The 25,495-nt window shown below is 41.8% G+C and overlaps 1 protein-coding gene across 1 annotated transcript in view; it reads right to left on the bottom strand.

Moving 5' to 3' along the window:
* LOC115359914 (TOX high mobility group box family member 2) overlaps nt 1-25,495 on the bottom strand; it is a 98,340-nt gene that overhangs the window by 56,495 nt on the left and 16,350 nt on the right. Inside the window, 1 exon segment of the mRNA XM_074933715.1 lies at nt 4,269-4,361. Within this exon segment, the coding sequence (XP_074789816.1) occupies nt 4,269-4,361 (93 nt within the window).

Below are 25,495 nucleotides of genomic sequence, written 5' to 3'. Positions count from 1 at the left end.
TTCATGAACCTAAACATTTTATTTTTGGTGGCATAAGGTAAGATTGACTAACACAGACATACAGGTAAACGTACTCAGTGTCACCGCCACTTAGCACCCACAAAGCCCCAAGTGTCCATAACAAGCCTCTAAGTCATGTCTGGGGACCCTCCCTGGTGACTGCTGACAGTCACTGTATGCATCATTGATATCCACCCCATAGCAAAAAAAGAAACAGCCAGCCATAAGGTCCATACCGTTATGGAATAGCACAATTATTTTCCCAATGCCTAACGAGCTTATTTATTTATTTATTTATCCATCCATCCGTTTATGTCTTCTTCCAGCGTGCATTTATTTTGTGTATCTGTTTTGTTTGTTTATTCAGTTGGTTAGTTAACATATTCCATTCTTAGCACAATTACTGTGGAACATCACTCAGTTCTCCCCGACATCAAAGATGCTCACTGTACGGTGTGATATGAACCATGTCGAGATAAACAAACATGACATATTAAACAGCAGAATGACTCACTCTTATTATCCCACCAAAATAAATCTGGAAAACACTAATTATAACGACCTGTGCCTGATCCTGTTTCACCCCGGCTGTGTGATTGTGTGTGTGTGCGTTTGTGCGTATGTGCATGTGTGCATCTGTGTGTGTGTGTGTGTGTGTGTGTGTGTGTGTTACTGTATGTGTGTGTCTGTCACATTCTTCTCCTGCTGCTGCCTTAATAGGCAGTCTCTTAGATATTCGCTACAGAATAGCACTCATGCAATATTAATATCACACCAAAATATGGAAGCCGGAGCCCCCACTCCATCTCTCACTCCCTACATAATTGACTATGCAAGGCTCCAAATCAGCTTGGAAAAAGAGTGAAAGACAAAGAGGGAGAGAGCGAGAGAGAGAGAGATGGAGAGAAGGAATCCTGAAACGATCTTGTCATCTCTGCGCTATAGGAGATTCTGAACCTTTACCCTGTGTATCACTGTCAAGACCGGAGGAGCTAAAACAATGACAACAATAACAACAGCTACAACAGCAGCTAGCACAGTTTGACTCCCTGCAAAGAATACACACATGCTAACCCAGCCTGAGCTTAAACAACTCTCCATAGCGGCTGCCTTGGGTTTCATTATTGTGTAGCTGTACGCGTGCTGCGTACCACCTTCAACACATTAGACCATGGATGTAGGCAAGGCGGACAGAGCTAAAAATGTGGACATATGAGCGTGTGTGCATGCATAAACAAACATACACAAACATGGAAACAGATGCACACAGATATGCATTTCATTACACAATATGTTTTTTTTTTTTTTGTGAGCTTGGGAGAGAGCGGTTCGTATTCACAATTCATGTCGGTCCAAGAAAACAGCAATAACAAAAGCTCTATTTTAGGGTGGATTTTTCCTTTAAGGCCACCAATACTACAATACTTTGCTGTACGTGCAGGGGTAGCAAGATCGCTGCAGAACACCGGGGGTCATGCCCTCTGTGCTTAAAAAAAAAAAAAAAAAAAAAAAAAAACAACTGTAGGTATTTAAAGCAATAATAGACTTTGAAAGAAAGAAAGGAAAGGTTGGGGGGGTTTGAGGGGGGTGCACCTTGACAGGAAACGTAGAGGAGAAGAGCAGGAGGAGGTTAGTTTGACAAAGAATTTAAAAAAAAAAAAAAAAAGAAAGGAGAGGTTGGGGTTTGTAGGGGGGAGTTGGGGGGGTTGGCGGAAGAGCCAAGCCCACTTGTAACTGAACCAAGAGCGATGAGAGGAGGTGGTAAGTGGGGGGGTGGGAGTGGGGTGGGGAAAAGGGGGAGGCGGGGCTGGAGATAGACATCAGGGGAAAATGAAAGGGGTGCACGGGCGAAGGAAAAGGGGTGAGAAAAGGGGAGGATAGGTGAGAGGGGTTGGGGTTGGGGTGTTGGGGGGGGTTGGGGAGGGGTAGCAGCAGCAGCAAACTACTGCACCTTGACACTTGCTCTCACCGCAGCACCTGATAAGTGCAATGGAAAAACGTTTGGTTTCCTCCTGCATGTTAAGTGGTTTTTATTCTCCTCCTCCTCCATGCTGCCTGTAGCTACAGTCTGCTACTGTAGTGGAGCTGCACCCAGGTAATAACAGACAAAAGGAAATGACAGAAAAACCAAAGAGTGGGGAAAAAATAGAACATACTGTCTCCTTTCTATTTTGCTTTGCTGTGTTGTTTTTTTTCTCTCTCTCTCTCTCTCTTTCCTTTTCTTTTGATGAAATCTAATCAGCACAGGAGATGGAATCGTGTTATTGTTGCTGCGTACGACAACAAGGTGATTTTGAAATTTTCCCCTCTTTACACTAATGTTTATTTCTCATTTTCACCATGCCCCTGCTTCGTTTTATAAATAACTCGCGCATAGAGATTTAGATGTGGAGTTAAATTTGCGCAACAGAGGATCAGATTAAAGTGGATATATATCTTTACTACCTCACACGTGTCCTGACAAGGAACTCATTCCCATGATTTGTAAGTGGTTCTCTCCACAGAACAGCATTTACAATATTCACTTTAGATAACGTATGATTCCAGGCCTCAGGAGGGGATGGGTTTCTTAGAAATGCTTTGTTAGCACTCTCCCCCTTGATAAATGATTTAGGACATGTGGCCTGAGACATCAATACAATCTCTGTTGTAATTAAAAAAGGTGCCCACCAACAATATTACAGAGCTTTCACTCTCTCCCTCTCTCTCTCTCTCTCTCTCTCTACCCCCCTCTCTCTCACTCACTCACTCACCCACTCTTTCTCTCATTGAGCCCCGGAGCAGTGAGGAGATAATTCAAAAAGCACTTGCATGGAGTGAAACATGAAAAAGGGAGACATATGAAATTAAATTCTCTCCTTTTGCTCTATTGTTCTTTCATTTTCTGTCCTTCATTACATAAATGCATAAAAGTAAGGCAAGCTAGATTCTAATTATGATTTTCACAATACTGAAAGATTTCTTTTCTCTTTTTTTTCCGCTAAAAAAGAAATAAAGGTTTCACAAACAAAGTAGACTTACTGTTCCAGCAGTTTGTCAAAGTCAAAGTATGGCAAGTGCCGTTCCGCTGAACTTCAAAATTTAGCTCTTTTTTTTTTTTTTCTTTCCCCAAGTATTGTCTTAACCAATAGAAAGACTCCTTCTAGTTTTGTGCATTATATTGATTAAAAAGCGATTGCTTCAGCTGCTGTTGGGATGAGGTGATGGGAGTTATTGTCCACGGCGCTTATTTTACTGTGTAGTCAGTGTTCAGGAAACAGGAGACCCCCGCTCACCAAGGTAAGCAGTCAACAGGCCAATTCATTAAAAAAAAAAAAAAAAAAAAAAAAAAAAAAAAAAGATTATTACAGTCCATAATATTGGCAAGAAAATAAAAAAAAGTGCAGTCAACACACTGCAGGGCTGGAAATGGGATTCACAAAAGGCTTCGAGCTCTCTGCACTGTAGCTGTGATTATGTGCGGCCTGTCTCCTATGTCTTTTACAGTTGCCCAGACATTTCTCTGTTGAGTCAGGTGTGGGAGAATGGAAAGCACCATGGAGACGCACAGTACAGCACATCCTGTCAGAGGAAAGTCATGTCAACTTTCCTGTCAGCTATTTTTCTCATTAAAGAAAACAGCCTTCGTTTTGACATCTTTGAACTTTTTCTTCTTATTATTGTTGTTACCCAAAAGACTCAAGTGCTCAAAATGAATGAACGCATGAATGGATAAACACTTAAAAACAAATGAAGAAATTAACATAAACACAGGAGCAGGAGGTTTTTTGGTCTGCCAGCTGAAGTGGTGTGCTTCTGTGAGAAGCTAATGCAGCAGACAAATACCACACAAACCACCAAGTCAGATGGGTGCTTTATTAGGAGTCATGTGGGGACCAATGCTGACTTCAGGGTGGGAACCTCACCCATCCTAGTGGGGTTAGATGCAAAGAGTGAGCGTGGGAATAACCCAAAGTGCACTGATAGCAGAGGATTGGGGGTGAAGAACGATGAAGTATTTAAATGTGTCCTACCTATCTAAAGGGATAAACTATATAAGATATCAGATGTCTTTCATTTTCTATTTTTTACATGCACTGATGCTGCACTGTCACTTCATTCCCAGGACAAGTTGTTTGGGAAAATCTGATGGGGGAAAGAGACTTACAGTGGTGACCACGCCATGGCTAAGGGATAATGTCATATGAGTTTAGGTGTGATTGAGACCAAAGGGTGAGGGACAGTAGGAGGAGAGGGGGTGAGAGAAGGGTGACACAGAGGTGTCTTACCCCAGTAGAGGGCAGTCTCTTGCCGTCAGGGTTTGGGCGCATGGGCAGGGAACTGTAGAGTCTCACACCTCGATCTGCAGCACCGTATCTGCTCTGGAGGGAGGGAGAGACAGACAGAGAGAAATTTTAAGTGCATATTCTTCCTTGTAAACACATTCCACAACTTGGTACAGACTCTTCTCAAAAACAAAAACGTTGGAGAGAAAAAAAGCAACTTTGAATATGAACCACAACCAAGCACTGATCATCCACGACCAGCAAGATGCATACAACCACATGAGAGACAAAAAGACTCATGTCTGAATTTAATTTGGATCACATTAAGTTCACTCAAATGCCTGCAACTCCACACCTGAAGTTTGTCAAACCAAAGAGCTGGGACTGTGCTGTTGTTGCACATTGTTCTGCTCATAGAGCTTGTTCTGTTTATCGGTGTTAGCTCCATAAATTGCCTCAGCAAGTCAGAAAGCCCACACATTTGCCTGCCATGTTGAATCTCATCACATCATGGTGATGTACCATACATAATAACTGGATAAGGTTCGCTCAGTAGCCGCACTAGTGGAACTAAGCTATTGAGATCAGTAGCCGGGGTGCCTGCCTGTACGTGGTGGGCTCCACTGTAGTCGCCTGACTCCATTTTGCTTTGTATCGGTCTGTTTAGCGAGTAATGTAAATGATTAGTTAAGTGCATCTAAATGTACACATGCATAGCTCTAAGCCTCACTCCTCCATCCACTTCCTACTTCTGCTTGGGGTCTGTGATGTGTAACACAACCTGTAGGAGTGGTGGCACAGCCTTCGCTACTTAGGAGGGTAATGATTCTCAACAAGTGATCTCTGCCAGAGAAAGAACGTTCAGCTCAGTGGGGTTTACACCATGGCCCACAACCACAGCGGGGGTATATCCCACGATGCACTTCACATCTCTCGCTCTCTCTTTCTCTGGGTCTCTCTCTCTGCCTCCTCTCTCTCTCTGAAACAGACTCATCTCACTGCATCTCTGCTATGTCTTGAAATTCAACCGCCTTCCCACATTCACTTCTGTCTTCAATGGCAGCCGGTCAGTCGTTTGCATTCTGTTTCTGATTTGTATAAAATTGAGTAAAAAAAATAAATAAATAAACAATACGCGTGTAATGATTCATTCATTGCATGGATGCATTTATAATAAATTATGCTGACTCAACTGCATCAATCTGCTGATGAAACGCTTTGAATCGCATCATTCCTGGTTCTTAAAAAAAATAAAATAAAATAAGCGCTGACATGTTGATGGCAGAATATTTTGAACTGCAATAGACAATTCTGTTTGATTTTTCCACATTTCAGAAAATTAAAAAAGGACTTTCTTATGTGACTGCGTTTATTTAAGGGCTGCAAAGGTTTTGTCCTGAATCGAATCACTGGCTTGAATTGTGGTTTACAAACTCGAATCCAGTTGAATCGTTCCAAAAATTGTTCTTGTGGCAAAATGCCAAGTAGTGAATCATGACTCGAATGAATATCTGCCACGCCAAACACTCCCACCCATAATCATAACTGTCTATGTGTTATGTGATTACATGAGAGGGAACTTTCTCTTTTTGACGTTTGTAAACGAGGTGCATGTGAGCAACGTGAGAGAGGGACTGACTCTACCTCACCTATTCTGTCTGCTGCATTAAAATAAATGCCGGAGCTGCTTGTGTGGATACTGGCTTGGTGTAGGTCAGAGGATAGAAGATGAATTTGTAGAAGGAAATGAGTGTGTGGCGCAGCCTGCAATGTGCAGTAGGTAATGGCTTGTATGGTAATGGCACATGCAGAGCCCTAATGAGGCTCTGCTGCAGATTATTGAGGCAAAGTAAAAAAAACACAGCACAGTAATCCAGAACAATATCACATTTTCTCTTTCTCTGTTTTCCCATCTCTATCTCACACACACACACACACACACACACAGTTTCATTCTTTCTTGTTTCACTCACTGTCTCTTTTTCCCCCCATCACCCTTTCATTCCGTCTGCTCACAATACACAAAAACACGAAACACACATGCGGTACATGCATGAGCACACTCAAACATAAAAGCACGCACACATGGGCACATGCACACATGCAAACACAGAGAAGCAAGCGCACACATTTCAGGGCAGGGCTTCAGATTGCTATGCAGTGAGATATATTTAACTATATTTAACAACTGAGCGAGGAGAATGTCCCTGAACCAACCAAAACTGGCTTTGCCGTTCATTTCTTGTCAGTCACATGGTGCTGGCAAATACACATTCAGCACATGCAGAGAATAACAGGCCTCAGTTTTTATAGGGGAGCTACTATAAACACACCTTTACAGATTGCATTTATGGGCCCAAATGCAAAATGATTACCAAGCAGTGATACCCAGTATAAGCAATGTTATTAAATGCACAATGCAAAAGCTTACCCAATAGACCATGCACAAAGCATATTATTCAAAATACTGCAGACTCAAAGAGGATCATTTATAACTAAAGCAGTGTTATATGAAAAGCAATGTGTAAAAGTATGCTGAACGCTGTAGGTCTATGGCAGACAGTACATAGTGTAGGATTTCCCCTGAGGCAGAGCAAGAGCACTTGCTGTGTAAGGTTTTGGCTTCCCACGCTCATTATGAAAGGTGAAAACGGATGAGTGGACAGCAATGGCCATCTTGTCGATATGGTTCACATAATGTTGACTCAGCACTATTGAGGGGAGCTCGCACATACAACTCTCTGCAACCCGGCTCTGTCCTGACAACCCAAAGCTCAACAAAATAGCCCCGCTGGGTCAGAAAAACTACATTTACATTTTTCCCCCAGTGTGGTGATGTAACACTCCAAAAGGGACTGTTCAACAATCTGATAGGAACTCAACAAGGCAATAAATAGCGCCGTGTGCCATATGGGAAGGAAGGCAGAGGTAGGAAACACTCCCACTGCTTCAGTACGACTGTGTGAAGTGTTCACGTCAAAAACTGAATAACACTTCTTCAAGTCTAGGTAATATGGATGCAGCATGAGTGATAATGTACAGCAAGCCCGTCATTATCATAACATAAACCCCAACAGGGTGATCAGGACCCCTACGTGATGCTCAGGGGCCCTGCTGGCTGCACATTATCCTGCTTACGACTCAGCTACTTAGGAAATAACCAGCAACTTGGCAAAAAATGTATATTTTCAGGTTATTTTATTAGCCTTCAAACTTTGCTAAAACAAACTGTCGGTAGATTTAACACTGAAACTAGGCCCCCACACTTTACACTTTACTTTCTTTCTTATTTTGTTGCTGTTTTCTTTTGGTTTTCTTTTCTGGTGATAGTTCAACATCCAACCATGAATCGAATTTTTAATGCTCTCCAAATGCATGCAAGTTAAAGATTAAAAAAATTAAAAGTCAGTTATATCAATGATATCACTGCTATAACAGTTCCAGTAGGACGTTGTTAACTACTTGATGAATGTAAATGGACTAGACCTTTTTGCGCAGAGTGCTATCAAACTTTGCTTGAAGTGACCGTCCATATAGCAACGGTCAGTTTGTGGATATTTTGCCTCCATGTCATGTAACACCCTTTAACACACACCTCAAAGTGGATTATCTCGCTGGTACCATGACCACCATTAATTTAGGTAGCGATATGCTCTGAGAATAAATATTCTCCGATTGCACTATTTTTGTACAGGTCAGACTGTCTAACAACAGGGATGCTACAAGCTCATTAGACAAACATTATTCAACTTGAGCCATGGCATGTTAACAATATGGATTTGCCAACATGGCACACATAACAAAGAAACTGAGCTTGCTCAGTTTCATTTCAGCTTCACTTAAATTGATTACATATGTTGGTTTAAAACTTTACAGCCAAAATGTGAGGTTAGAACAGTTATTTAACTTGAGCCGGGCTATGTCGGCATTAAATGGTTTCAATGCACACTCTCCAGCCAATCAGAAGCATGGGTTCACCCAGACCACGGTACAATGAGAAATGCTGGACCACAGAGCGCTGTCGCTGACCAATCAGAATTGAGTATTCCGCAGAGCTGTGTAATAACACGTATGATCAGCAGGTGTGTAATGTAATGTTGCTTTCTGGGGGCCTAGTGCTGTCTTGCAGTTTATTCTCTAGCTCATTTGCTTTGAACCGTGCTAAGGAGCCACTGTACAGTAAATCCATCTCCCAAAGGAGACTTTTTTGTTTTGTGTTCTCCTAAGCTCGCAAGCCAGTGTAGCAGCTAAATGAATGCCTCACAGAATAGCTGCTTTAGCCAGCAAAGGAGCCACAGTAAGTGAATGTTTGATATTTCTCCAGTGTGCCAGGCTAATCTGGCCCCGTGGCATGCCATTACGGGGCTAATAACAGCTGTCTGTGGCCTGGAGGGGACACAGGCAGGCCTGGCTGCACTAACTGGCCTTGACAGACTCATTAGGAGCGCTGGCACCCAGCACAGCAACAGCCAAACTCCTAACATTTACGCGCTGGCTCACAACAGCTCGCAAGTGCAAGGAGAATTGTTCTTTACACTTGTTCTCCGACACCTTTCTTTTGTTCTCCGGTCCTGACTTCAGTAACTCTCGCCTTTGTCACCTCTCTTTCACTTTCTGGCTGCTGTTTCTGTGATCCTTCTACCATTTACCATCACTGCTCTAAACCAAGCTGAGTCTAACCTCTAATTCTCCCTTTTAACCTCTCCCTCCCACACTCTGTTTTCTGACCAAAATACTGCATCAGGTAGTGTTCACTTGTTTGCTCAGTCTACTGTTACTTCTCCCTGAAAACTAAAGGAAACAAGAAATATTCATCTCTAATTCTGTTGTTCCAACTAACTTTTGGTTTGTAGCCACAGGAAGATGCTGCACCACACCAGGAAGAGGCTGGCATCCTCTGAACCATGCCTCTCGGAGCTGGGCCTGTTTGGGGACAAGGGGGACTTCCCCAGGCAGGCCGACAGACAGCAAAGCAAACACCGTCCTGTCGCTTGGCAGGGCCAAGCCAATCAGCACACACAGACCAGGCAGAGAACAAACACACAGAGCCAATGTATGGATGTGGAACCATAATAACAGGGGGGAGTAGAGCTATATGGCTGTGATATGCTATCTTGCAGTACTGTAGCCACGTGACAAACGTGTGTGTGTGTGTGTGTGTGTGTGTGTGTGTGTGTATGCATGTAACTGTGTACATTTACCGCAGAAGTAGAACACAATGAAAACAAATATGCCACCATTAATACGATATGATTCTGGCTATACTGATGCAGACAACAAATTCAGAGCACACAGCGAAACAGGTCAGCATGCTGAAAAAGTGGTTAGGCTAAATGTGAGCGTTAGACTGAGGGACAACACTGTATAATCTGAAATACATGGAATGATTTAAATGTCTGTCAACACATTGTTTGATGATAATTTTTCATGGGCTTTCTTAACTTGAAAATCAATAGCCTCCTAAAGTGCAGTATGCACTGCAATACATCTACTCATTTGATACGAGCATCGATGTTGGCTTTGCCTTTTTATAGGCTGGGTGCTGTGGCACAGTAAAGCCAAAGGCACAGCTGTGGGGTATAGTTACCTGTAATGTTAGCTGCAGCATGTTATATTATTTACACAGATCTGGACTTAATGGAACACATGTGTGTCTGTACCCGACATTCTTCCCAGATTAGCTGAAAGGCCTAAATACATCGGACTCCACCGATGAGAGGAATGCAAGGCCCAGACCGGCTTATAGGGAAATCCTATCACTCATCTATGGTATACAGTACTTACATACACACACATACAGATGCACACACACATGCACACATCCCTACATGCACAAATGCACTTAAATGTATGGTCGTAAACTCACACAGACACACATGCACTCACACTCTTATGCATCTCTATGTATTTTGTGAACCCCGGTGGACAGGCAGGCAGGTGGTGTCCCATACTGTATGTACAGTATGCATTCAAGCATTCACTCAACAATGTATGCACACTGAAACTACATTTGACATCAGAGGATCAATAATACACAACATTACTCTCATTCCCAATGGGCATTCAATGCCCACGAAGCCCCATTCTACTCCCTTCTATGCTGCCTTTCAGAAACAAACAAATGCTGCTATTTCAACTGATAGAGCACATTATCCTGTCAGTCCCATTATGTAATCATGTTATATAATATCAGTCAGGTTTCTAGAATGGTGGTCTGACAGTCAATAAATGAGCATGAATCACATTTTCAGTGGTTTACACGTTGTTTAGCCTGAGACAAAACTGATTGAACTGCACTATATTGGTTTGCACTTCCTTCAGTGTATTTTTCACTGAATGTGATTTCATCTGATATGACTACAGATGAGTTAATTATATTAAGCACTGTGATCTGGGTTATGGTTAGAAATGTATGCAACTCTAAGAGGTGAATTTGAAGTATTTCTCTGTAAAGGGTTACCAAAAAAAAAAAAAAAAAACTCACAGTGGAAATATACAGTCGTACCATTAACATGTTTTAGGCTACTTGGCTTTGAATATGCAGTCACTTTGCAGAGACATGGGAAGGATTTAACAACATGTTATCATCAAAAGCTTTTGATATTAATTTCTCCACAACAATTCAGAGACCCACTGAAATATCCCTGTCATCCATCTTTCGAGATCCAGCCTAGGCCTTGAAAACACTTATGTTTACATGTATATTTCAAAAGAAGAGAGGGACTAAAGTGCACCAGATCAAGCATCGTGGCATATTTTGCTTTTAATATTTTACAGAATGTGGACTCTAATGTAGATCAAACAGCTGAGGATAAAGTACGCAACAGTTCATCTCAGATAAAAGAAGCAACCGCTGATGTGTGATTTGTGGACGATTAGGAATTATTAAAAGGTGCACTCTGCTGAATGTGTTCAAAAGAGCCAAGATTACCAAAGAAAAGTTTGACTTTCTATAAATACAGCATGACTGGCGTCGTAATGCAGCTATTTAAAGCCTGATATTTGCGGAACTCCTGTATAGCACACAACTTCCTCTCCCATAGATGCACCAGCAGCTGCATAATATGAACGGAGGACGACCAGGCATTGATGTATGGCCAAAGTGTAAGTAATATCAGGTTTAGATGAGTGTTTATTCAGGAAGACTCTATTGTGAAAAGCACTGCACTTCAGTCAACTCTTACACTAGCCACTATAATACTGCGAAGCACACATCAGTTACAATGGGCCCCATGTAGCACAACTGAGTTTGCTTTATTGAGAAGAAATACAGGCACATATTGTGAGTGCACACGGATTTCTGTGTTTGCCTGGATATTTTTTGATGAGTGGGCAGGACGCAAATGGTTGTAAGAGTGCCGTGTGTGAATTTGTAAGGCTGCACTGCCAAGACACTCTATGCATAGATACAGTATACTGTATACAGACAATAAATCCCTTGTAAGTCAGACAAGCTGAACATCTCTAAGGGGGAAAGAAAAAAAAAAGTTTTATTCAGCGTATGTGTTAATTAGCATGTCATGTTCTATTTGTTTGTATTTGATGCATTATTTACCGCCAACTACCACGGCTGGGATTCAATGAGCGAGAGAAAGGGTTGTGTGTGTGTGTGTGTGTGTGTGAAAGAGATGTCAACTAAGGCCTAAGCAGCTCGACCATAACCAGGACACGAACCCAGGGGCTACCTGCCTCCGGGCACGACTGACACTCCAACTACTGATCACGCCATTGGGAATAGCTAGCCAACCCCATGGTTGAGCTGAAGCTATTTATAGCTGAGCAGGAGCAGGTTTTCCAGTGACTCTCCATCCATTCCAAGGGTACGTGCACATGGGCTTGCATGTATGCATAATTATGCCTACACTTGTGCTGCCACGGTGGGAACAATTTATTATATAAGCATTATCAGGATTCAAATCTAATTTAACACTGCTTTCCTCTCTTGTTGTGTTTCTTGTTCTCTTCTCTCAGCTCTTCCCCTCCCCTCTCCTCTCGTCTCCTCTCCACTGGGCCTCCACCCTTCCTCTTGCTGCCTTATCCTCTGTTTATATATGGCCTCCAATAGTTTCAGTTTGTGTTGATCCTACGGTCAACACGGCGTAATTTACACTGGTGGGCAATAGGAGACATCTGCTGTAGATACTTAAATAGAGCCTGTGACATAAGTCTCTCTCTCTCCCTCCCTCTATACATCCACACTTATCTCTGCATCGCTCCTTTAGTCTTCTCCTCTCTCTTAACAGCCTGGTCTTCTAAAATTTAGTGTGATGAGTACAGTGTCTTTAAAATCCAAATATGTGCCCGGTGCATGCAAGTGAGAGAATTACATACATTGTCCCATCACAAAAGGATTACGTGGAGGAGGCTTGGTTGTAGAAACAGGCAGTAGTTTGACAATGACAATGACAAAGTGTGGTGGAAAATAAAGGCAGTGATGCCGGGCTGGTGGGTGCATGTGTACGTTCACTTTTAATTCCAAATGGGTTCAATTCCCAAGTCATTTTCTATACTGTAAGTTTAATTTTTTAAACCATGACTGTAATCTTACAGAAACAATGATGTTTCAGCGGCTTCATCTGAACCAAAGTTGTGTGACTTGCTTAAACCTAATCATTAGGTAACCTGTGACAAACAAATTAGTGCTTGTGTAAGAAAAACAAATTAGTGGCGGAAGGAACAAAATATTCTCATAATTCATGTCCACTGCACATAAACAATTGTCTATGCTCATTAAAAATAATAATAATGATAATAACAATAATGAGCCTGTGTTGGTCTTCTCATTTCATCTCTTTCTCTCTCCCTCTGTCTATGTGTTGCTCATCTGTCTACTTGGAGCTGTGCAGGGCTGTCACAGAGAGTGGATGCAGCATGCTTTATATAGTGCATGGCCACAAGATTTGAAATTCAACGAGACCAGCTAAAAATCATCCCCAAGCTTAGATACTGGGTACAGCTGACTGAAAAGCAAATCACTGAGTGGATTACACATTGCTACTGAGAAACTCTCCATTTGGGAAAATAATATAATTTATTGCTGCAAAGATTTGGCTCCGATTCATGGTCAAGTGCAGCTCGCTGTGAGACCCATCAAAGTGCAAAATGCAAGTTTACAATAAAATAGTGAATTTGTTCAAGTCAAAAGAAAGAAAAAGGTAAGCAAACCTCACTTCACAGTGGAGGTAAAGAGACAAGCAATCAGTTGATGAAATGCGTCTTTTACTATTTACTTTCAAACCATTTTCTATACAGAAGGCTGCCATTGTGCCATTCAATGTCATGATAACTTCTTTAACTCCATACCTCTACCCAAGGCCGACAAGCACCTTAGTAACCTACAATGACAAGAACTTTGATCTCTCTCTCTCTCTCTAACTTTATCTCTCACTTACCATACACACAAACACACACACACACAAACACACACACACGCTCCTGCCCATTGTATTATGTTTGACTCAAAAGCCGGAGAGATGGAGCATATTAATAAAGTGCAGTGCCCTTGCTTTCTTTGATACAGTGGGAAAAAAGAAACTTTTCATTTTCATTTTTTTTTCAAAACCCCTCATCTTTTTTATGAGGCAGTCTGCTGAAAGCAAAACAACATAGTGTTACAACAATACCACTGACAGCCGACAACTGACAGGCAGAGCCAGCGCTACTGCTGTGAGCTGGCCAAAAGTAGAGCATTACAGGCAGAAAACAGATGGTTTGGAGAAGATTTAGCTAATACAAAAACAGGGGATGTTCCTCTTTTTCTAAGAGAGGTATACGCAAAGGCTAGATTATTTTAATGCAGGCAGAGGCTGGGGGGAATAATCCCTTAACAAATTGGGCTACAGCTGAGGAGTGAGCAGAGATTCCCAAATGTCAGGTTGTGTTTCTCATCTGACTCAATGGGACTATCTGTGACTGAAATATAAAGGTGCTTGTGTTGCCTCTAGTAGGACAGGGCATCAGAAAGCAACACCGATCACACTGTACCAAATTTTCACATTTGTATCGATGTTAAGGCCACAAAGTGTGTCAAAAGGTATCGCATATATTCACAATGTCAGATTACAATGAGATCTCAAAATTTCCTTCTTTCCTTTGGTATGGAAAAGGACTGAAAAAAAAAGTACAACTGGATGTGGAGTGTGAGTAATGATAAATGTTCGAGAAAATCCCACAAATTAACATTATCTTTAGGGCAGCAAATTTAACCACAGAATATTTCGCATACAGTGGACTGCTCTGCTAATACACAGCTCAGCTGTATTCACTTCAAATAACAGTATTACCTTCATAGGACCTGAACGGCGGAGAAAGCCACTTTGTCTATGTTAGGCACTCTCGTACAGTAAGTCAACTAAATCACATTTTGGAGAAAAAGAGAGAGAGACAGAGGGAGAGAGGATAAGAAATGAGGAGGCAGCACAGAGGAAAGACAGCAAAGAGAGGCTGCTGGGGGAAAGTGAGGGAGTGAGAAAATTAGAGGAAGCAAGTAGAAAGAGAGAGAGAGAGACAGAGATAGAGATAGCGAGATAGAGGGAGAGAGCTAGTAGTGAGTTGATATGCTGACTACAGGCAGAGTTGATTTGGTTTCAGAGAGCATTGTTACGGTGCTTTGAATTAATGCCTCCCAAAGAGTCCAATTGTGATTCTTGGGCTGTGCTGACAGAATATTTGACAGCCTAGGGTGAGCTGCTGATCTCAGCTGAATCCTCTGTTCTGTGTGTGTGTGTGCACGTGTGCGTGTGTGTGTGTGTGCGTGCATGTGTGTGCGTGTGCGCGTATGTGTGTGGGTGAGTGTAGACAAACCCACTTATTCACACACCCACACGTACATATATGCATGATTGTGCACAGCACGTACACACACACACACACACACACAGTGCACACAAACACACACGCACAAAAAAAGACAAACTGGACAGAATGTGACACTGAGGTTCACATCAACCAAAAAATAAATCAAAATGTAAATGAATGTTAACAACCAACTGAAAATAACACATGCACACACATAAACACACACATATGCACAACTTAAGTATGCAAACAAACCGCCATATGCAGGCAAAGGGTGCACATTCACTTAATCAAAAAGAAACTGTTTAGACCACAGCAGCTAAGATGTCATTTGGCCCCTTGCCAGAGGTTTTTTTTTCTTTTCATTTCCCTGCTGGGAACATGTTGTCCCTCTGTGCTGCTGAATAAATAACAGCATAGACAACCTCACTGCTTCATTACAGGGATGTCCCTGCTCTTCTATTGATCGCTGAGGAATTGAAAGGAATAAAAAAAAAAAAAAAAAAAAAGGCACTCATTTGTACTTTGCCGGACCAGCTTTACCTCAGCACAAATCTGCTCTTGCTCAAATGCAAGTCACACACCTCACCTGTGGCTGCGCTGCAAATACATGAATTTTAATCATCGTTTTGAAATCATAAATGTTTCAATATTCCAACACCACTCTATCAACCTGTGCAAATTACAGTAAGGCTTCTGATCATTTTCTAATTTGTACGACATAACTTAATACACATATGGACACAAAATATTTTAAAATTATGCTAAATAAGACATCCACAGAGGACCTAAAAGGCAAGGAGATTTTTTTTTTCTAGCATTATCTGCTAGAAAGTAGATAATAGCTCATATTTATGACTTAATATCAACAAAAACTTTATTCACCTTGTCTTTCACAGACATCGCATGAATTCCTTTTTATTTATTTATTTATTTTTTGGAATACAATTTTTACATACTGAACTAAATAAACTAAAGTCTTGGCTTTATTTGGAAGAGGCAAACTTCTGTCTTTCCTCTCATAAAATATTACAATAACTAGGCTGTTTTGAATGAGAGAATGGCATGCAAAATGAAGGGCTTAGTGCAGGATAGAAAGGCCAGTGAAGTTTAGCCAAATCCAGCATAAACAAGGTTTTACCATCCCAGTTAACTAACTAAATGTCTGCTGTAAACCATAATGGAACTGTGAGCTGCTTACAGGATGTGTGGCAGCTTTCTCTTATGGTTGATTGTATGCTGTTCTATTCAGATCGAGGGAAGTGTGTGTGTGTGTTTTTTACACACGTTATCTAATGTGGATACCCAGACAAATCCAGGTAAACCTGCACCAGCTCTTACAGAAGTACACAGACGTGTTTCTTTCTGTACGCACCACACTGGTTGGCTATAACTTGAAGTGTATACAGTGCAAAACATCATTACTTGTCACTCCACATCCTCAAACAAAATCTCCAGGTTGCCGTGAGCAGCACCTATCTTTTCCAACAGGTTTCCCGACAGCAGCACCTGAAGCCTGAGGTTTTTATTTCCAACAGATAAAGGCCCATGGCTGCGATGAACATGGTGTGAGAGGTCAGAATCGCGGCTGTAATTGTTATGGTGAAATCTGATAGTGGTGAGGCAGGAAACAAGTGTGTGTTTGTGTGTGTGTTTAAGTAAATTCCAATTTCCACATCTCTCTCTGGAAACTCAAATACTAGGTTACTTCAGTCAGCACCAGGGAGTGGTCAGTTTATTCTGCCGGCATGTAAACATGTAAATCATGTAAAAAGACCAACTGCTTCTCTCATCTTGTTTAAGCGTGAAACTATTGTGCTCATTTTAAACAGTAATGACAAACTGAATGGAAGTGTTTCGTTTAAGGAAATCGTGTAATAAAAATAAATTACTGGCAACCAACAAAATGATAGAATCAATGCTTATCATTCCACAAGTTTTGCTGTTACTGTGTGATCACCCTCAAGTATATGACAGCAGCATCATCAGCACAGAAAACACAGAGACCCGGCTGAAACCATCTCCAGCAATGCAGACTCACCTTAAAAAGGGACACAGTGGTGACATATTTCTGCAGTATATATTCATGTTTGGACCATATCTCCCCAGATTACACCAGGATAGCAACACATACATAAAATATTTGTTGTTTACAGCTCCACTCCTTTAGAGCATGCCACTGTTAGTTATTGCTGTTATACTTAATGCAATGTAGGTTACTTTCTGAATCAAAAATTGATCAGTTGAATAGTGGACATAATCTAACAAGCCTACAGATGCAAGTTTCTATACAAAACATAACGGCAAAATATTGAAACCGAAATTCAATTACAGGCTAGAATCTTATGGCAATCTTTAATGTAAATATTCATGATACAAACACACACTTAAGCATTACAGAAAGGTTATGAATCCAGCAGGAATGAGGTAGATACATACAGTCCATCGACCAAAGTGCTGTACAATTATAGTGAAGGGCATAAGAAGGAGGTACATTTGGTGTTTCACATGTGCCGCGGTGCTGTGACAGAAAAATATGACTTTTTCAGGGTGACATCTATAAAGAAAAGGTTTCACCTTCTCAGTTAACTAACAATAAATGTTTGCTGTAGAGCAGCAGCACACAGCCGCATAGAAAATGCAGCGCCGCTGAAAGGCCACTGCATGAATGACTGCATGATTTTTTTTTTCTATATTATCTCCTACATAGGAAACACCCCTATGTGGGAGATATTACGTCATATGTAAAAGATATTTTCTCCTACATAGGAGATTATGTGAAGATATGTTTTTATATAACTTGCAAAATTATTCTGCTTTACAGTAAGAGCTCTCTTCACACTGAACCTAAGATGAACTTGACACAAATGGAATGATATGAGCAACAGCTGAGTCAAATATAGATTATTAACTTTAGACCTCATGAGCATCATTTCTTCCCCTATGTATTTTGCTAATCTATGTTGTTCGTCAGTGCACTAACATAACTAACATAACACCAGTGTGTCTAGAAATGTCACTGTTTTTTGTACATTAATGTTATTTCTTAAATATTGAGTTGGGACACAAAATGAGTTATAGTGATGCTGTTATAGTATTTATACATTTAACTTGGCTGTGGCTCCTTTTTTGGAAAAGCTCAGAAGAATGTAGTTTGGATCATGAAACACGTGCACTGAACTGAACTGTATGCTAATAAAACAATAAGAGGAGGGGGAGGCAGAAACTTGCAGTGAGCTGAAGAGTATAATTGTGATGCAGGTGTCGACATCAGTGGATACTTCTACTCTTCCAGCAGTCTCTCTCCATCCGTTTACAGCATCTCTACTTTCCTTTCTCTGTGTCTTTCTGTCTCTCTCTCCATCTTGAGTGCCGTGCCTTACCCTAATTAGAAATTCCCCCTCCGACCAACTGAAATTGAATTGCCATCATTTGCATAATGATAGCTCACCGGGCTGACGGCCGATTTACCATGAGATGAAATGTAGCAATCACTTAGAGAGTGACCATGAGAGGGTGGGGCGCGTGTGTGTGGAGGGGGTGGGGAGAAAGAGAGAGAGAGAGAGAGAGAGAGAGAGAGAGACAGAGATAGAGATAGAGAGAGAGAGAAAGTCAGACAGACAGACAGACAGAGAGAGACAGACAGGTATTTAGGTTACTGTCTCGTATTGTAATATTGCTGGAAGGAAGGCTGTGTCCTCAATATGACAGCAACTGGACACAATAAGGACAGATAAGGACGTTTACGCAATGCTGTACCTCTTGTCAATGTGAGCAGCTCTGTCTTTGAGTTCTCATTACCATAAAGTATATTTCACCATTCTGTCAGAGGCCTGCAGAAAACCTGCATTAAAAAAAAAAAATGTAACTTCTAAGCTGATCTCCTCATTCCCACCAGTGTTATTAACAATCTGTGTTCAAATGTGTTATCTCAAATATCCTTTGCCCCAGGGTCATGAAACATTTTATACAAGTGGGAGACAATGTCAGCTGTCCATGGTAAAAAAAAAAAAAAAAAAAAAAAAAAAAAAAAGACTGGCAAAACTGGGACTGCTGGACACCGTCAAGCCACCCTGTTTACAGCTTGACTCCCCTTCTCAATTATTATTATTATTATTATAGTTATCCTGGTTTCGCAGCTCACACTCATTTTCAATCTCCTGAGATCAACAGCTGCTAAGTACCTCAGAATATTACAGCACAAATTAATCAGTGGTGTCATTATCACCTTGTTTTCTCCCTCCTCTTTAGGGGCATCGATCTCACACCCCGCCAGGCCTGCAAATTTGATTTGTAAAATCCTGATAAATCCCGTTTCAGTGATGTCACCTACTGTAACAGGCCACACTGACTGTAGGCAAATCAAATAACACAGCAAACATCACTGTGATGCAGGGGGACAAAAGCACTGGGTCAAGGTAAATGCATCCAAAGGTCTAAAATGTACCAAATCAATGTTCTCTGATGTACTGCACTTGGTTATGTCTTATCACGAGTAAAACACTCACCGACAACGGTCCTTTCTATCAAAATTGCTTGTTCATAGAAGCGTGTGGGCTGAAACAAGTAGTGTAGAGGTCATATTTGTTTCTAATAGTTAGAGTGATATGGTGGGCTATCAGGTTGGAAGCTCTGCCCAGAGGCTGATAAGGCCACTGTTTATTGTCCAACTTCCACTCTCTCCAACCTGAGGAACCTCAGCTTCTCACACACGGTACTTTCCACCTCTTACGCTATTACCCCAGTGTGTGTATGTGTGTGTGTGTGTGCTGGGGACTTGAAGGGGGATGTAGATTAGCACATGAAAACGTGTATGTGTAAGTGTCTGCAATGTGTAAGTGCATGCGTGTGTGTGTGTGTGTTTGTAGGTTTCCATCGCAAGTGCCGGCCTAATTAAAAAGTCATGTCAGTGCTCAATAACTGACAAGTCATCAGAAAGCACACACTCACACACACACGCACACACACCTACAAAGACAGACACAGACACACATGGTGACACGCATAGAGACGCACACACACATAGGTCACTCAAAACTCAAATAATTTATTCAATTCATCAATCTCCACTTCCTCCGTCCATCTCTCCATAAATGATCAGTGATCACATGACGATGTGAAAATCGGCCGGTCCAGACAGGAGGGAGTTAAGTCCCTTATCTCTGCTCCCCAGAAGAAATTCCTACTAGAGGCCTCGCTCTGCTGGTTTCCTGCCTTCTTGCCCAATGCCCTATTTTTACTCATCGGGGCTCTAGAATACCAGGGGCAGCTTTTTCCTTGTCACTAACACATTTCCTGCCATTCTCACTCTGACATTTCTCCCCTCTGCACGCTTCGCTCAAATCGCTCCCCCTCTTTATGGGTCATAACCTTTCATTCGGGCCGTTCATATTCAAATGTACCTGCCGACGCTACAGCTGCCACATACTCGCCTGCTGCCACCACTCTGCTTGGCCTTTTTTGCTGTTCGCAGGTTTTAACATCAGTTTTCACCAGGTGTTAATTTGAGATCTGTGTGAGTGCCGCTGCCGCCACGTTGGGGGAGTTCAAGCACTGTCAAAAACAATCAGGTCCACTCTGTCCTCTTCTGTCATGTTGGCTGACTGAATGGGGTATATGATGGCTCAACCACAAATCCGTGGAGGTCGGATGTTTCAGGCTCAAAAGACATAAAAACTTTGTAGGACTAAGGGCCGATGGATTTAGCTTCAAGGCAAAGGAATATTTGTTTATGATTACTGGTCAGGCCATGTGACTGTACAGACTGCAAAAACATAGAAAGCAAAGTTAAAAGTAAAACCTGAGGCCGACTTAGATAAGCTATCATAATTTCAATTTTGGTAACCTTATGGTTCAGGTGATAAAGCTGCAGAACAGTCAAGGGCCAGGGGCTGCATTGTTGCCAAGTCTGCCATCAAGTGTCAATTGATGTAATTAATGTTGTCATGAGCTTGGGCCCCATGGACGAAGTTGATTAACATTTTTTTTTTTTTTTGGTCTTGTGCTAACAGCACATTATTTCCCTGCATTTTCAACAGGAGGAAGTCGAACATTAAGGATCGGAACTCTGGAGAGAAAGCAGAATGCGAGTTCAATGTGTGAACTCAACTTTCTATAAAATAAATTTGTTGCAGCAGTGCTAAAAAAAGTTGAGGGCAGCTCAACTTTTGTTGTAGTCTGTCATGACTGTCACAGGGTGACATGTGTCAGCCGTGTGTTTTTAACATTAATTCGCCAAAATGACCACCTGTTGCTGTGTTGCATGTTGAGTGAACAGAGCATTAGCCTGGCTTTGCAAAATGCAATTTCTAGCAATTTCCATTCAATTTCTTTTATGAAACTTTTACTGCTGCTATATCACCAAATCCATATGGGACATTCCAAATGATGATGCAAACCCAGGTCAAGATTTTCACGTATGGTCCTCCTTCAGAACTGCAACACAACTGAGTTGCACAGAGCTGAAGTTGTGTTGCAGTTGTACCTTGTAAAGCCAGACTTACAGATAAACAAAAGTGTCTCCAAAGTCAAAGATTGAGACCTGGCCCATCTGCTGGGTCTCCACCTGACAGGAACATGTTTTAATCAGCCTGGGTGACAAGGTGAGCCTGAATGTACGGCTTCACTGAAACCGCTTGAGTCCCTGATCTAAAATATGCAGTTAGAGAATTCAAAGTAAAAGGCCTAAGGGGAATGAATGGCAGTTCAGTGAATGCCTGGGGAGACTTGATATCAGTAACTGGCTGTTTCAGAGCAGCTTCCATCCTATTCATGCTATGCACATGGTCTAAATGCAGGTGGATCAATGCGGGTTGAAAACACTAATGGCACAGAAAGGGAACACACTTTGCCACTGTGTTTCTTTCCTGCCAAGGCCTGATCACTCATAGACTATTAATGGAATGCAGCACTCAGGAGAGAATATCCAGTCAGCTACAGGTGAAAAAGAGGCCCATTGTCTAAATTTCTGAGGCTGCTTCTCTCACAAACTGTGGCATTGGTGTTCCTGATGAAGAGATTTTTGTTTCTCATCTCAGATTTGCTGTAATAAATGTTCTGGTTTTCAGTGTGATGAGTGCAACATGATGCCCCCAAGATGGTGGACACCTCTGCTCGAACCTTGCTGTGTATTGTATTGCATCTTTTTGTCCCTTTTTACCAGGTGCATTTATGAATATCAATATTATTTCCCAGCCTGGGGGTAAATGGTATTGAATGGTTGCCAGGCTGCTGGAGGGAAGACTGCTCAGCTGACTAAAAGCGCCATTCTCCATTTTATCTCTCAATCAGTGTGTATTCAAGTGTGTGTGTGTGTGTGTGTGTGTGTGTGTGTGCGCGCATGCATATGCTTGCAAATGCGTCTGTGCATGTGTGTGTTTCATTTTACAGGGGAGCAGAACTAGCCAGAGTCTGCTGCACCACCAGGCCATGTGAGAAAAAGTTCACGTGATGCAGGCAAATACAGCCAGTCTTCAGCAGGATGGAAAGACTGTAATCAAACCATAAATCAGAAATCACTGAACTGCCCTCCGCCCCACCACATCAACTCCATCATCCACCCACCCACTTTACTCTCTCCCTCTTTCCCTCTCCCTCTCTCTTTCTCTCTCTCTGTTTCTTTTCCACCTCCCTCCTCCTCTCTGCAGAGCTCCCTGTGTAGTATGTTGTTACGTTACAGCCATGCATACAGCGCTGGAAGAGGTGAATTTCAGATCAATGAAAAATGCATTTTCACCGTATCAAAGGTTTGCATCGCGAGATACCCTGAATCTTATCATGGAAGAGAAATCCAATACCTTTTTAAAAGGCGCTTAAAGAAATAGCTCACTGACGTGCTCAAAAGCGTTCTCCGTTTGCTGAATTTGAGCTACACTGTGCAATGAAACATGCAGATATGTCAAAAGGAACCAATTCCGCAGTTCAAACAGGCAACTCTGATTTCATGACAAATGAGATATTTGTGATAGCCTACTGCGGCTTTCAACTGTGTGAGTTTGGGTGAGCAAGTGTGTAGGTCTGTGCATGTGTTTTTCTGCCTATTCACACACGCCTGCAGCCCATATTTATCTGGCCATGACTTTCATAGAGAGCCACCTGGTGTGCTTTAATATCAGGAGAACAGTGGGGTCATTGTGAGGGAGCCGTGTGATATTGTGGAGAGTGACCCATTTAGAGCCCAGCCACAGAGCTGACAAGCCTCTGTTATGTCTAGGACATCTGGAAGGCCGGAGCTGCTCACTCCTCTGTGCTCTACATGAGAGTCAATCCCCTTCCATAGACAGGAAAATACATCTGACATGGTCATGGACATTTCACACTCTCACCTACAGATCCTATTGAGGAGCCGATATCGGTGAGGATCTGTTGTAGTGCCCTGAGAAACACGGGAGTGATCAAAAACTGTATCTAAAGCTGCGGCAGTCATCTGCAGTGATTTTGGGTTATAACGGTGCAATCGTAAAAGGATTGCTCAGCAGAAGTACTCTGAGGAGATCAAGTGATCAAGGGGAAGAAAGTTCCCTTCTATCTCATTATTTAAATGAGGATTTTTTTTTCAGCAGCAGATTCAATCCACTGATGTTCAAAAAGGCCCTTTCATATTCTACAAAACTACTGTACCAAGAGAAACAGGCCACTTGAAGTTGCAGTTACAGCCACGAGATTCAAAGAGAAGTAATTTTGCCGTCCAAGTATCATACACAATGCTGTCAAAAATGACTAAGATTTGTCCAATGAAATCGCAGTGTTGTGCATTATATAAACGAATACATGAATGTATAATGAGAGGCGAAAATGAGCCACAGAAAGCACACTGAAGAAATCCCCTAGGGAAAAGGAAATTATTCAGAATAGATGAGGACACAATTCATAATAACAGTGGGAAGGGAAACTTTTTTTTCTCTCTTCATTTAAAATCCATGCTTTAAATGTAAAACCAGAACTACCCTACATGTACTGAGTGGCTTGCTTTAGCAGCAAGATAAGGATTTCAAAGGATTAGTGCTTTTACACTATTTTCAAGCCTCCCTTTCAAATTATAGCCCCAAGGTAAGATTGTTGGAATGATATACAACAAAAATACCAGCAAATGTAATCTATGTAATGGTAAAAAATAATAATAATAATAATAAAATAATTTTAAGAATGCATTCATGCACACTACAGCTGTGCAATTCACCACCAAAAGCCCTGATCGCTGAATTAAAAAAAAAAAAAAACCTAACAGTCTTGCAAATTGTCATTTCAATTTTAGTAACCCAAATAATAATTCTGCATCATGAGGTAATTCATATTTGTAAGGAGAGGCAATTGGCTGTGAAGATTGAATCATCGGCCCTTGTTTCATTTTCCATGTAATTAAATCAGCTACTGAAAAAAAATGTAAGCTGGCATATGATTTAGGGAAAATTAGCATTTTTAATCACAGTACATTACTTTAATAACTCAATAAATCTGTGGCAGCTGGAGCATTTGAGAATGTTGTCACAGCCACTTAGTTCTGCATTTGCAACTAATACAGCCTGATGAGAATCAGCCACAGAGAGCGAGAAGAAAGCAGGCAGGAGAAGGGAAAGAGGAAAAAATCCAGCCGAGTGAGGCAGACAAGATGAGAAGCGAGAGAGACAGAAACAAAGGCATGACACATGAGGAAAGTGAGTGAGACAGAGTGAAATAAACAAGGAAGAAAGAAAGATCAAGGTAGACTTTGTCGCAGAAAGGAGGGGTGGGCGTTTGTTTCACCTCTTCCAGTTATTAACTGTTAATCCTCAATTAGCTCATCCGTCACCTTAGTGCACTGCTCGAGACCTGTTTACCCTTTGTGTCGCTTTGTTGCCTGCCTTGTTTGTGCGGCTTAGCAGCAGCAGCTGCCAACTGCGCTAAACGAGCCTGAATGACGAGAGAAAAATCTCATTTAACAGTACAGGCGAGTCAGGAAAGAGAAGGCATCCAAATGCGTACAGTACACTATCAAGCTGCAAATTGGAGTTGATGCACCAAGGCCTGACCTCAAGCCGCTAAGATGACGATGGTCTCTGAACGCTGACAAGAAGATGAAGAAGAACTGAGATGTGAGAGAACTTGGGGGCTCCACTAAAAGTTCAAGTGGTGCTGCTGTGACCTCCGTCTCCTTGCGACTATACTCCCTCGCGTTTTTAGTCAGTTTTGCAGTGACGACACATAGCAAGGAAAACGTCTGCTCTGCAATAATGCAAACAACATGGAGTGTGAGTAACCGTGAATGAAAGTGCATGCCGGTGTCACGTCAGCATGCACAGTCTTTGTTTACCGTGCAGTATACACACTATTCTATTCTATTCTGTTCTATTCTATTCTACATCAATCTATAACTGAAGTCAGCAAATTAGAGTTTGAACAAATATTACAGCTCAGAGGCTGGGGTTGGAGAGGCTGCTGCTCTCTATAGGAGGCCT

Source organism: Myripristis murdjan, chromosome 5 (assembly GCF_902150065.1).
Source record: "Myripristis murdjan chromosome 5, fMyrMur1.1, whole genome shotgun sequence".
Taxonomy (NCBI): Eukaryota; Metazoa; Chordata; class Actinopteri; order Holocentriformes; family Holocentridae; genus Myripristis; species Myripristis murdjan.
Note: the sequence above shows the minus strand (reverse complement) of the source record. Positions and strands in the feature narration are given on the sequence as shown.